At 43.6% G+C, this 14,108-nt stretch overlaps 1 protein-coding gene across 1 annotated transcript in view; it reads right to left on the bottom strand.

The window, feature by feature from the left end:
• DYNC1LI2 (dynein cytoplasmic 1 light intermediate chain 2) overlaps window positions 1-14,108 on the bottom strand; it is a 54,422-nt gene that overhangs the window by 27,028 nt on the left and 13,286 nt on the right. Inside the window, exons 2-4 of the mRNA XM_018566456.1 lie at window positions 13,934-14,007; window positions 12,836-12,952; window positions 5,513-5,743 (exon numbers count right to left, since the gene is read on the bottom strand). Coding sequence (XP_018421958.1) covers window positions 5,513-5,743; window positions 12,836-12,952; window positions 13,934-14,007 — 422 coding nt within the window. The remainder of the gene's footprint in view (window positions 1-5,512; window positions 5,744-12,835; window positions 12,953-13,933; window positions 14,008-14,108) is intronic.

The raw sequence follows: 14,108 nt of genomic DNA, 5'->3' as shown, positions 1-14,108 counted from the left end.
GGACCAGAGCTACGAGACGAGGCTACTAAATTTAAACATGTTCACATTAGAGGTGAGGAGATTAAGGGGGGATAGGATTTCCATGTACAAAATGTTTAATGGTGGTAGCAACATTAGCGATAAACTGTTTAAAATTAACTCCGTTACAAAAACTAGAGGCCATCACCTAAAATTGGTGGAAAAAAAATTCCAGCACAAGGGGCGAAGGGGGTTCTTCACAGTAAGATCAGTTAGGGTCTGGAACTCACTGCCACAGGCGGTGATTTCAGCAAATAATGTGGAATTGTTCAAGAAACTTTTGGACGATTTCTTAAGGGACCGTAATATACAGGGGTACAGGTACTCCTAGAATGAGATCCTAATAGGTTGGACTTGATGGACTAATGTCTTTATTCAACCTCAAATACTATAAGATGGAAGTGGCAGGAGACCATAAGGACTACAACTCCTCTCATCTGTATAGGAACTGTTCACACTTTTCTTGCACCTGAAGCTGCACTCCCAGGAGTTCTGCACCAATGCAGTGATTAACAATTCTGCATGCCGCTTCCATAGGTATGAATGGTATTGCACGAACACCAAACAAAAAGCATGTTACGTGTGTTTGCGCACACATTGCTATACAAATAAAGCCTTTGAACATTAAAAAAAAACTCAAACATTGAGCTTGCTGAAGCAGTGTGCATCTTAAACAACCATTGCTGCTGATCGGCACCAGAAATCAGCCACTTTACATGCACATCATAGCTCTGGACCGGCTCCCTAATAAAAACAGTGGACCATGCCTTTGTAATGTGAGCTGGCACGGCCACTTGTCACCACCAGGAGAAAATGTGACATAGTAACAACAAAGGAGCACAATTAGTTGTCGCCCTATAACAGAAGTATCTGAAGGACTTCCATTACCTTAACGTACGCCCAGCCAAAACATTATTTATTTATTTTTTAAGTTCTGGAGAGTGGGGAAGGATTAGAACCTATATTAGGTTTTAACAACTATCTGGAGCTCCCATACAATGTTCCAGGCTATCTCCTTGCTGGATTCCACTCAACTATTACAGCTGATAAACTAGTTATTACATTAGAGGCAGCAGCTGCAGTCACACGATGTCCCTGACAGAGTGCCCCTTTAAAGAGGAACTTTTATACTTCCTAGATAACTTTCTACTGTATTTGAATGAGTATACATATGTTTAGCTGTATTCTGACTAGAGCATCTAACCTTCCCCTGGATGAACAGCTTTCCATTTGCTCTAAATAAGTAACCTGAAGGCACCGAAACTCAAGCAAAACACACAGTATGCATTATATCACCCAAAGTTACTGCATGTGTTTCCAAAGGGGCTATAAATGCATATAAAAGCACGTGTGCCACTGACAGTATGAATGAGGCCCATTGCCCAGAAGTCATAACCCAGAGATACTGTATTTCTTGGGGCCTATAAAGAATCATATGTGAAAAACAGTGAGAAAAATGTCTTCATAAATGTTGTCTAGTGTTGTAAATAAACAGTGTGATCAGAGCCTGTTGGGCACCTGCACTTCCTGTCCTGGGTCACCGGGAAGCTGTACAAACAGTGCGCTTTTTAAGGGGCAACAACCGCAGACAAACAAGACACCATTTATCCAGAGCAGACAGATATTGACATTCACTAGATCAATATTTGCAGAGAACACTCGCTTTTGTGTATGTTATAGTTCAACATTTGGAATTCCTATAAACCGCAGCAAGGAAAAAACCTTAATGTTTATATTCCCACATGTGTGTGGCCAATGCTGCTGAACACATTTAAAAGGGAAATTGCTGCTTTACAAAAAAAAATAAAAAATAAAGTTAATATATATTATAATATGCCAGTAAAGCACTGCAGCCGCCATCAGTAGTTCACAGGTGCAATGCTTTGGCTCTTACAGACTTTTCCTACTACCCCACAGTTCCATTTCATTGAGAACAACAAGTCCCTCTTCTGCGGTGGCTGATGGGATCTGTGAATGGGGAAATTACAAGTCCCATCAAAGTAGATGTGAACTGATGACAAGGCTGTGTGGCCGAAGCCATGCACAGCAGCACCAAATTTAAAAAGGTAATAGAAGCCCCACCTTTCATGTTAAACCCAAACATGAGTGTAATATAAAACATGGTCAGAAAAGGTTAAAAAGGATTGTTAAAGCCCCCTAGGGGACCTAGTGCACATATAAATTGTCCCGGTTAAAATCAGTGCTGTGGTTTGTAAATTACCTTTTACTGTCAGTGCTGGCTGTAGCTCCACCCCAGGCAGAAGCCCAAATTATGGGTGAGGTACAGACAGCACTATAACCCGCTCTCCAGCTAAGCCATTTGTCTGAGAGATACAAGTGTAGTAGCTGCGGAGTGTACTGTCAGCGTGTGTTTGTGAATGACAGCTCTTCTGCCCAGCTGCTGTGATTCACACAACACAAGCCACGAGCTAATACTGTAGTCATCTCCTCAGAACTAGCTGGAGGGTGCGGGCTAAGTCTTTTAAGAGTAGCAAAGGAAGCAGAGGAGGCATGGCTGCGGGTTGGAGAGGTGGCTGAGGAAGATACTAGCTCAGTCTTGTATCTGAACAAAAAGACAAGAGGAGGCATAGGCAAGGAAGACTGCAGAGGTTCTGCCCGCAGCGTTCAGAGGCGGGGGGCTACAAGTCTGCACCACCCCCTCTCCTCTGCACGCTGTCAGAACTTGTCTCCTTGTTCCAGTGTAATCGGTGGGACAATCAAACAAAGCTGCTTAGAAACCACAGCACTGATTTTATTGGGACAAGTGCTAAGTACACAGGGTCCCTGGGGGATTTAACAAGAACTTCTGGTGAGAGTTCTTTAAGAGTAGGGCTGCAACAACTAAAATTTTGAACTGCAATCTCCATACAAACTAGTAGTCCCATCACTGGAGCCATTTTTTACATTTATTTTTATCCGATTAACCGATTAATCGAACTTAATAATCGGCTAACTAATCGATTTTAAAATTAATCGTTAGCTGCAGCCCTATTTAAGAGCATGCCACAGACACAAGATGACAGTTGTCTGCCTGGATTACCGATAAAAAAAAGAGTGAAGAGTTTGGAGAAGACAGGAGAAGTGAACAATCTAGGACAACATCGCTGAACTGGAAAGTGAGCTAAATTGGAGAATTTTACCAAATCAGCTATTTTGGCCTAGATTGTTCCCTTCTCCAAACTCTTCACCCTTTTGTGAATAACCCTGTCAAATTGGCAATACTTATTACAATCTAACCTAAAATAAAAAATCTTTTAGACCTACCAACCACTACTGAGCAAGGGACAGATTAGAAACAAACGTAGGGGATTGTTTAGAGTTAAGAAGGTTGTACAATCAGATTGTAACATGTATGGCCATGTAGCATGTACTAGCAAGCTTGCTCCTGTGACAGACTACAATATCAATACAAATTAGTAAACTAAACAAGAGATTGTAGTCCATCATGGAAGCGAGCTTGGATCGGTGGCTACTTTTCAACACACCCAGGGACCACGGGGAACAAAAGTAGCCACCCTCCAGAAGCAAGGACAGTGTCAGCACCAATTCAGAGATGATTTGAGGATCTACAGCCGAGTGATACACAAATAAGAGACATTTTTGTTATTAATTGAGGTACTTGAATGTAGTTTCAAGATTTATCTCCTGAGTTTAGTGTCACTTTAAACTTGCTTTACAACTGTGCCCTTCTCCAGTGTTGTTGGATTGATCTTAAGTCCTCAGCACTGTCTCCCTCCATCTCTGCCACCGACACTTCCAGGTTCTCGGAAGTCCTCTTCAAGCATTAGGTGGCCACGGATGATGTAACTCCTGTGTATGCACACAGGGGTTACATCCTCCCTGGCACCTGGCCCATTCATGGTATCTTAGAGATGGCACAAATTGGCAGTGTGTGTGCTCTGCATGGCGCATGCACCATACAGGGTACAAAAAAATATATTTTAAAATGCAGGGGGAGAGAGAGAAATGTCTAAAAAAAAATAAAACTAAAAATCCCTACCTCCTAGCAACTGATCATTTTTTTCACTTTACTTCCAATTTTAAAATATGTGATCGCGGATAATATGCTATACTGTACTTACCCCTTAAATCGTTTTCTGCCTGATCTAACCACTTCCTGGCTGATTTCATCCAGACTCTGAAACCAGAGCAGCTACCACATTGGAAAATGTCAGCAGGCCTTCAGATATTAATCTGAACATGTCCTTTCAGTGTGGGGCAGTAGGGAGTTGCTCTTCATAACATTCACAACATTCTCACTGCCAAGTATTGTCTGTCTCAGCAGAAAACATCTGTGTGAAGTATGCACTGGAAAACCCGGAGACATCTGTAGCCAACAATGCTTACCACTCCCAAGCTATGGATGCCAGGAAGCCGAGGTGGCTGAAGACTTGCTTCCAAAAATCTATTCCCGAGATTATGGAGCACAGGCACTTAAAGCTAAAGAAGTAACGTAAACATTAAAAAGAAGTCATATTTACTGTTACATTTGCTACAAACCTGTCAGGTGTAACTTTTATGAAGAATGCAAACCCCTTTTTAAAAGGATAAATTACATCTTTGTAGCAAGGCTGCAACCAACTAATAATATTAATCAATAATCGATTATAAGAATAGTTGTCAACTATTCTTATTCTCAATGAGTTGGTTGGATCCCCTAGCTCTCTCCTCCACGCTCTGGAAGGAGGACACAGCAAGCAGTAGGCGGGAGCAATAGCCAGCCTGCTATTGCAGTTAGAAATGGCCAATAGCAGGCTGGCTATTGTACCAGCCCACTACCTGGCAGCATTCAGCTGCCGTCTGCAGAATCTTGCCACTGGCAGCTGTCCTTCCCTGGCTGAAGCTATTCAAGTGCCATGTGCTCACAATACAATTATTAAAAAGTAGGGAGGCACCGATACTAGTATCTGTATCGTTGCCGATGCCAATTATTTGGGCGAGTACTCGTACTAGCACAAATTTTCCGATGCCTAGTCTGATACTTCTGTCCGCTTGTGACAAGAGAGCATGGAGCCGGCTTCCCGGCCAATCAGGAACCCAAGCAGCGTGTAATGACACTCTGCCTGGCTTCCTGATTGGCCAGCTTCCCGACCAATCAGGAAATCGGGCGCAGTGTAATGACGTGACACCCGGCTTTGATTGACCGGGAAGCCGGCTTCATGCTCCCTCGTCACCTCATGACGAGAGAGCATGAAGCCGGGCGCCGCGTCATTACACGATGCCCGGCTTCCCGATTGGCCAGAAAGCCGCCTCCATGCTTTCTCGTCACCTTTTTTATCGATTCATCTAAAGAAATTAAATCGGCCAACTAATTGATAATGAAAATAATCATTAGTTCCAGCGCTACTTTGTAGAGCACAACATTTTTTATTTTTTTTTTCAGTAGCAATCAAATGTTGCCAGTCCAAGTTAGAAAACAGGCAAACAGGGACAACACATACAGTTATTCTTTCATAAATGGACACATACTTTACACAGCACCCAGGACACTTACTCTTTTGCTCCAAGTCTCTTAACTCCTCCGGTGGGATCTTCAGTTTGTCTATGTGCTCTCTTAAGACACTGGCCCACTTCAATAACGACTCCATTATAGTCCAGGGCCTAGACATGTCCGCCACAAACACCACCAGCGTGTCTCGGATCGTGTCCCTCAATACAGCAAATTTTAGAAGGCCTTTGTGGTACAAGTCCCCATCCAATATCCACACATTGCAGCGGGTGTTATCTGTAGGCAGAAGCAAAGAAACAGTCATTATGGCTGCTAGCAAAAATAGGGCAGCAATAGCAGCCTCCATTATTCTCCTACAAGAGGTGGTTTACGTTAAATTATCTGCAAACCTGTAGTACAATATTACAGAACAATTCCACCTAACATCTTGATAAATATACATGAACAGTTCTAGCTGCTAAAAAAAAAAAAAAAGGAAATTCTGCTCTGTCTGTCTTGTGACTCCAGCATATTCTGAGCGGCTGGGCCAGAAAAAGCATGCAGAACTGCAGAAAGCGAACTGGTCCTCTCACTCTTATGTAGCCAAGAGAAGGTTCCCCTAATAACTCTCTTGCCCTGATAAGCCAAACTTTGTTATAGAGGCCTCACCACATTGCTGTTTCTGTACCCTGTTCATCGCAGCAAAATCAGGGTTCAACTTATCACAAATCTCCCTCCAATTGGCCATCTTCTGACGATTGTATTTATACTGGGGATGTTTACTGCTGTACAGCAGGGCACAGTCCCGCACATATCGGATACATTCCTTAGCATCCACACCTCCCATCTCTGCTATTTCTCTCCACACTACAACCAAGAAGTCCCTGGATGATGACATTCAAATCTGAGTAATTTTTTTTGTATGCGTTTTCAATGCGTTCGATTCGTTCGCACCACATTTTGGAGGACAAGCAGTACTTTTTCTGACTGCAGTTGAACTGACTGCAATGGTGTGAATTAGGCACAAGAAAGCCCATAGAAAAGCATTGTGATGTATTTTGACTGCAAAATAAACGGATTGTATCACAACTGCATATGGTGTGAACTGGCCCTTAAAGACCTACAGGTGAGCGATACACAAATAAGATCAATTTTTGTTACTAGTTAAGGTTCTTGAATACATTTTAAAAAATTAACTCCAGAGTTTAATGTCACTTTAACCTTCCTAACACTTTAAACACCCATTCTGCTGCATATCCAACTTGCCTGCTGCCGGCCTCCGGTTGGACCAGGTGGTGACCTTGTGACAAAATTATGCAGCACCAGAATCCCACATGAAACCACTTTGCATGGTGTACTTCTTGCATACAAGTCATTAACTACACACAATAGATTAAAAAATAGCAGCAGCACCGTACACACATTTAGGAAAAATAAGACTGCTACACTTTAAATCATTTTCAGGAGTAAGCCCTCTCTGCATCCTAGAAATGGCATTACATTCAGAACATCATGTATAGCTAATTTCATGTTTACACAGCATTCAACAGCCTGGCATGTGCTGGATCCTACGATAAAAGCGTTCATTGTTTTTGGACAATATCAACCGTAATTTGTCACGCAGCTGCTGCTTGGCACCGTCGGGTGCCGTAAATAGCTGGCAATTTACTGGGGAGAAGCACGGAGCCACGTGCTGCAAATAGTCTCCTTTACTAAAATAGGACCCATTGCTGTTAGATTATGCAAATGTCTGTCTACAAGCAGAGGAAAAACATTCATAGATCAAAGCCAATTGCAGCACAATAAAAGGGCTACTGAGCTTCCCTTAATTATACTGGTAACAGGCAATTTACTCTCGCTGACAGCAGGGACACCAACACGATGACCCAAGCCTTTAAATGTCACCTGTCTGCAGCTTTTCACCACTTCTGAATCTCCGAACAAAGTTCAGATGTGTAACAAAGGCCTCAGCTTACTCATGGTGTGGCTCGTAAAAGCTTTGTTTGAACTAGTCCAGCCGTTCAAGCCACACCTATGCTGACAATGTGTCATCTCAAGGGGAAGTAGGCATTCACATAAACGTACACTTGTAGTTTTTTTCATTCAATCCACAGAGACACTTAATTCCCACCATCCATACAGTTTGGTGTGAATGTCCCCTAGCGAGCTATTGCATTCTGACAGCTGCCCCCCTCAGCCCTCAGTCTGATCGGGTGTAGTCACTGTTCAGCCAACAGTTTTCAGCCCAGCTCCTTCCACATAAGTAAATAAAAAATTAGATTGTCAAACAGAGTTGCCGAGAGGGCCACACAGCCAGAATTTCAGCCTTGTAAGCAGGACCCAAAATAAGAGCAGTATATGGCCAGTTTAAAGGGAACGAGATGCACGGTTATCGTCTTTACCCTTTCACTGGGTCACAAACCAGGAACAAGCATGTCCTTACACCTTATATGCACATACTTGTTTCAGGTCAGTGACACCAAGCAGTGAAAATAGGACAATGATGACAGCCCTGCAGCATGCATATTCACAGGCAAGTTAGCAATGAAACCTCATGTTTATATTCTGACGGGCTCCTTTTAAAATGAATTACTGTTGACCGTTTCATTTTTCCATGAGAACACAAACTGGCATTAATTTAGTATAAAATTACCTCCTCACACTCCAGTGATTTCTTGACAGAAATGTCAGCTTGTGGCTTATTTGAGGTATTTGCCATTTCCCCTCTCTTGCAACATCTTATGATTGAGCAGACAAGGAGGCTGCTGATCAGGGACTGTACAACACTGTGCCAGGACACTTCCACTACCCTGGAGGGCTTGTTCACACCAGCCACAGTGCGTTCCGGCCCAATTGGTGACGGAAAACACTGGATCGCATTCTGGCTAGCTCACTTTGTTTTGGGGCGTGGCGGTGCATTGAAGTCAAAGGCACCACCTACACGCCCTCCAGTGGCAAGCTGATCGCCCGCACCTGAACGCATGGGACATTAGTACTGCGTTCCAGTCCGGTGCAGTCAGAAAAATAGTGCATGCAGCATTTTTTCTGACTGCATCAGAAGGGAATGCAGGCACTGATGGGTGCGGGCGATTGCATTGCGGTCAGAGTGCGTGGCTGCGGTGCCATTGACTTCAATACACCGCCACGCCCCCACCCGCCACACAACAAAGTGAGGCGGCCGGAATGAGATCCAGTGCATTCTGGCACCAAGCGGGTCAGAACGCACTGTGGTTGGTGTGAAAAAGCCTGGGACAGATCGGTAAACAGTGTAAAGCTGGTCATATACTGTTATATTTTCTTTGTTCAACCTGCGGGCAAAACAAAGAAAATGTAACAGAATTCTCCATCCAGACTTACGAGCACGGATGGAGGAATCCCCTGCTGCTTTGCATTGTATTCTGACAGTGGTCCCCAAACAGAGCTTGCAGCTGATTAGTTTCCCTGCCAAAGGATCTGCTATTCTGTCCAAAATGTGTCCTGAGATTTACACAGCACTGCCACACAGTTCAGCCAGCCTAGTGACTTGACTTTACTACTTTACAGTTAGGTCAATGACCCTGCCTGCAGCATGGGACTGGACAGTAAGGGCTAGTTCACACCATAACTTAATCAGAACTGCGTTCGTCTGAACAACTGCAGTGCAATGCGTTTTGCCGTGATTTGTATTTTTAGCTTAAAATAGGCTTTTTCCAGTGCGTTTTGATGTGTTTCGTTGCAGATTAGGGTGCAGGTAAAATGTAGCAAACAGAAATGTTTCTGACTGCATCGGAACTGACTGCACTGGTGTGAACAGAGCACCAGAAATCCCATTGGAAAGCATTGTGACGCGATTATTATGCAGCTGCCAAACTGCATCTGGTGTGAACTACAGCAGCCCTAAAGGAATAGGAGCAGACTGATGCCCTCATCCCTCTTCTCATCTGTCAAAATGTTCCTTTCCAGTATACTGTATATGCATGCTGCACACCTGGCTGGCACCTCGTGTATAGTGCCCCTCTCCTTTCACTGTACAAGCGACTAATGCCAAGACAGAGGAAGGTACGGTAAATAAACATTTAAAAGTTTTAAAGATACCATAACTGCATCCATTGGCGTTATTTCTATATCTGCCAGGAACTCAGCTTTCAATTAACTAAACAATTATAAATGTATCATGTGGCCACTTTGCAGATGACATCATAGTGCATGCATGAGGAAGTAGAAGCGGTGGTGCAAGAATGTGAAATAAAAGCCGTTACAGCTAATATCCACAATCCAGTGTGGCCAACTTTCTGTTCCTTAAAGCTGAATTCCAGGCAGATTAAACAACCCCCAAAATGAATGCAGCTCTGCATTCACTAATACATTATTAACTTCATTTTTTAAATGCAGCAGTTTAACTACCAAAACTTGACTTGGTATCAGTCTCTGTACAGCAGAGCTCAAATTGGAAGAGGGAGGAACCAATCCAAGGAGCCAATCAGTTCATGCACTGGCAAGGATTATGTTGATAGAAGAGAGCAAACTGAAACATAGATCAGCTTATGAGTTCATGTACTGGCAATGAGCATGCTGATAAAAAAAGAGCAAATTGACAAAGATCAGCCTATTACTTCCATCAAAGGCTAGGGGAGACAAGACCTGTAACTGCAGCAAAGAAAAATGAGATCTTGTGCCTTGTCAGACAGGACTGTGCTTTGTGACAGAGCTCAGGGCTGGGTGGAGAGAAATCTAACTCCTTTGGCAGGTAAAACAGCTCATATATATGTATTTCATCAATGCACTGACAGGTTGCCTGGAGTTCAATATTTAAGTGGACCTAAACTCAAATGTTGAAGCTCCGCCATTAGTCCACTCTAGAAGTGAAATGTTAATAATGCTTAAACTGACATTAAAGGCGCATTTTTTCCCCTCCCCCCAATGTTAGTGTAGGGACTTAAATCATGCCTCTTAATCCGATCATCTTCTTTAGTGTAGTTTTCAGATGTCCTTCCAGCGCTGGTGCGGGTCTACGATCCAGCACTGACTCATCTGTCGTCCTCTCCTGTGATGTCCCACGGGGTCTGCGCGGGTGCACGCTGCTCCATAGAATTACCTCGTGTCTCTCCTCGTCTCACAGCCGAACATCTGAACTGTGCATGTGCCTGCCCCAAGATCCTTTGTGGCCGGCCAAGAAATTTTCAGATGTTCGGATGGGAGCGCGTGGCGGAGACAAATGTAAGTATTATCAATTTAAATGTTTTTTTTTTATCGTTTTGCATATATCTACTGCTTACTAGCAGTAGATATATGCAAAAACAAATGAGGGTTTAATAACCCTTTAACCACTTGAAGGCCATAGTGTTTCACCCCCTTCCTGGCCAGGCCATTTTTCAGTATTCAGCGCTGCGGTTCTTTGACTGATGTTTATTCCGTCATGCAACGCTTTACTGAAATGATTTTCATACCATTTTTTGGGGACAGATAGAGCTTTCTTTTGGCGGCTTTTATTCACCAATGGGGTTTTTATTTTTTACTATATAACAAAAAAAGTACCCTAAATTTGGAAAAAAAACATGTTTCCCTATAAAATGTTATGAAACATTTTTTTTCACCCCAATTTTTTGGTAAAATATAAAAGTCGGGGTCACGTCGGGTAAATAGACACTAAACATGTCAACCTTTAAAATTGCGCGTGCCCGCAAAATCGCAGAAAACGACCGCAGCCAAAATTGGCCATAGGCGACGCTTTAAACGTTTTTACCGCTCATCAGTTTAGTGTCATCAGTGATTGATGGCCCTAGAATTATTGTTCTCACTGCGACGTTCGCGGCGATATGTAACATGTGCTGCATAATGGGCGCAATCGTCGGTTTCGTACATAGGCGCACCCGACGCATGTTTGCGTGTGTATCTGGGGGGCGGGGGACTTTAAAAAAATGTTTGTGTTATTTTTTTTTATTTTTTTTAGCTTCTTTATTTTTTTTAGCTTCTTTATTTTTTTTAATGCTGAAATTTTTTTTTTTTGACTTAACTTTATTGCTATAACATAGGGGACTAAGGAATCCCCTATGTAATAGCCAGTTCACCAAACAGGTCCTCTTTATGGAGACATCAGGGGTCTCAAGACCTCTGATGTCACCTAGGGACCCCCACAGAAGCTGATGAAGCACAGATCTGCTCCATCAGCTTCTCTCCGGTGTTCTGCACCGGAGAGTGACACTGAATGCAGGAAGTGATGTAATATACATCACTTCCTGCATTCGAGGACAAGAAGAGAGATCAAAGGGATGATCAAGCAATGATCATCCCTTTGATCTCCTGTTAGAGCGTCGCCGTGCCGGTCCCAGCCGCACCGGCCACATCGGAACACGGCGAAGAGACGAGCAGGAGGAGGTACAGGGGGGCGGCGCACACCCGCAGATCCTGCAAGCGATCGGGCGTCTCTAGAGACGCCTGACCGCTGGTATGTAAACAGCCATCGCTGGCTGTTTACATGCTGACGGTTTTCCCTCTCGTGTGCGGCGCTCAGCGCGGACACGAGAGGGGGGAGGGGCAGGACGTCTTAAGACGCCCTCCCGCTCTGAGCAGACGTCCATCTGGCCGTTCACAAACGGCCATGGACGTAAGGTAGTTAAGCAGTAAGAATGTCACTACTGTGTTGCTCACTGTTCTCTCACTGCAGAGGAAGCTGTACCTAAAGACTTGTAGTGCAATGATGTCCCTGATTTATTCATTCTGTGGATCTGCGATTCCTCCACCTCTCCTGCCGCTTCTTCATCATTCCCCCACCAGTCATCAGATGATCAGTTGACAGAGGAAGCAGCTCTAACATAGGGAAGCAAGGCCCTGCTCCTATACCTAGCTTGCCACCTCCACACAGAGACAGAGCAGAACAAGACATGGTAAGTCAGTAATGTAGAAACATCAGCTGCAGGGAGCCCACAAGCAATACTGGTGACCAGTCCTTTCCCCATTACTTTACGCATAGCTTCCACAGTTCAAGTCCTCTCTAAATGCACATATGAGGAGCAGGGAAGCACAGCTTCCTCTTTTATTAGAACTTCAGTGGCATATTAGGAAAGGAAGCAAAACATAAAAGACAATGCAAGCTGTGGTGCTGTTCTCGGAAACCAGAGCCAAGCTTTTATCCATTATCCTGTCAGAAATAAAAGAAGAGTTAATGCAATTGGTTTCTATAGGCAGCACGGTAACGAGGTGGTTGCTGGTGCTGCAGTCCTAGGATCAGTTCTACCTGAAAGGATTACGTTTTGTTTATTGCAACAAACTGCAAGTTCTCTTGGGGTTTGGGGATTGATGTGAATGACCCATGTACTGCATGAAGCTCTGCAGCATTTGCTGTTGCTTTATCAGAGTTTGGCCAGCAGATAATTTTTGATGACGCTCTTTGTATTTAGAGCAGTTACTCACCATCTCTGTCCTCATCATGAATGCTCAGATATAAATATTCCAGCCCTCGTCCTTTCTTGTTGTGATCAGCCCCTTGTAGTTTAGCCATAAGCGTGGTCTTTCCTGAGCCATCCTCCCCTGCACGGAGACAAAAGCGGTAAATAAATCAGAAAGTGCTCTCACCATGGAATCATCACAAGTAGACTCTTCAAGGTTCACTAGGAACAATTGTTACCAAGCCTCGAGTATAGAAGCCGGCAGGAATAAACGTTTGTCAGGAAAAATATTTAATTAATTAATTCTCCCATTTTATAGCAGAAATCTACAGAATACGGGCTTTGTGGTACCCATAGGAAGGAGATGGGGCAGCACAGTGGCATAGTGGTTAGAGCTTCTGCCTTGCAGCACTGGGGGTCCCTAGTTTGAATCACAGCCAGATCACTAACTGCAAGGAGTCTGCATGGGTTTCCTCCAGGTACTCCAGTTTCCTCCCACACTCCAAAGACCTGGGGGAAGGTTAATTAGCTATGTATGCATGTGAGATAGGGACCTTAGGATTGTAAGCTCCTTGAGGGTAGGGACTGATGTGAATGTGCAACTATGTAAAGTGCTGCGTAAATTGTCGGTGCTATATAAATACCTGTAATAAATAGACTGTCAAACAACCCCCCCACCCCACCCGATGACTCTGTTTACCTTCAGATAAAACCAGTGCTTGGGCTGATCCATATGTGTGCACAGGTGATACATGCATGTATGCAGGTTTGTAAAAGAACTATTAGAAAACACCACTGTTCCATGGTGTGAATTACAGGATGGGCTGATCACTATTACTGATCCTTGGGCAGTTAAAACTGTTAACATTTATGAACGGATTTCAAATTGGCATTTATCAATTTTGTTTTAATGTGAACCTGTGCTCTTCCCATGATGTTTCCATCAAAACAACACAGTGACATGGGGGGCAGAGAAAAGTCCTCATCTTATTGTACTATCTCACCGGAAATATTTTGGAAATGTCTTAATTATGGCTCAATGCTTAATACTCCCCACTAATAATCTTAAAACAAAAACTTCCTGTCATAAACAAACATTTCTGTGCTCCTCTCTGCTACTCACCAAAAACCAGGATGTTTTTCCCAGACGGTAATTTAGATCTTGAGCTGGTTGACACATCACTGAGGATTGAAGACCTAAGTGAACAGAAACATGTTTTAATTTCATGTAAAACACAGCTGTGCCTTGAGGATTACCAAATGGCTTTTAACACACGCAAGAGCCTGGTCGGGAATTA

The sequence above is a fragment of the Nanorana parkeri genome, unplaced genomic scaffold (genome assembly GCF_000935625.1).
Source record: "Nanorana parkeri isolate BGI_ZX_2015 unplaced genomic scaffold, ASM93562v1 scaffold950, whole genome shotgun sequence".
Lineage (NCBI taxonomy): Eukaryota > Metazoa > Chordata > Amphibia > Anura > Dicroglossidae > Nanorana > Nanorana parkeri.
The sequence above is the reverse complement of the archived record's forward strand: the minus strand, read 5'-3'. Positions and strand labels throughout refer to the sequence as shown.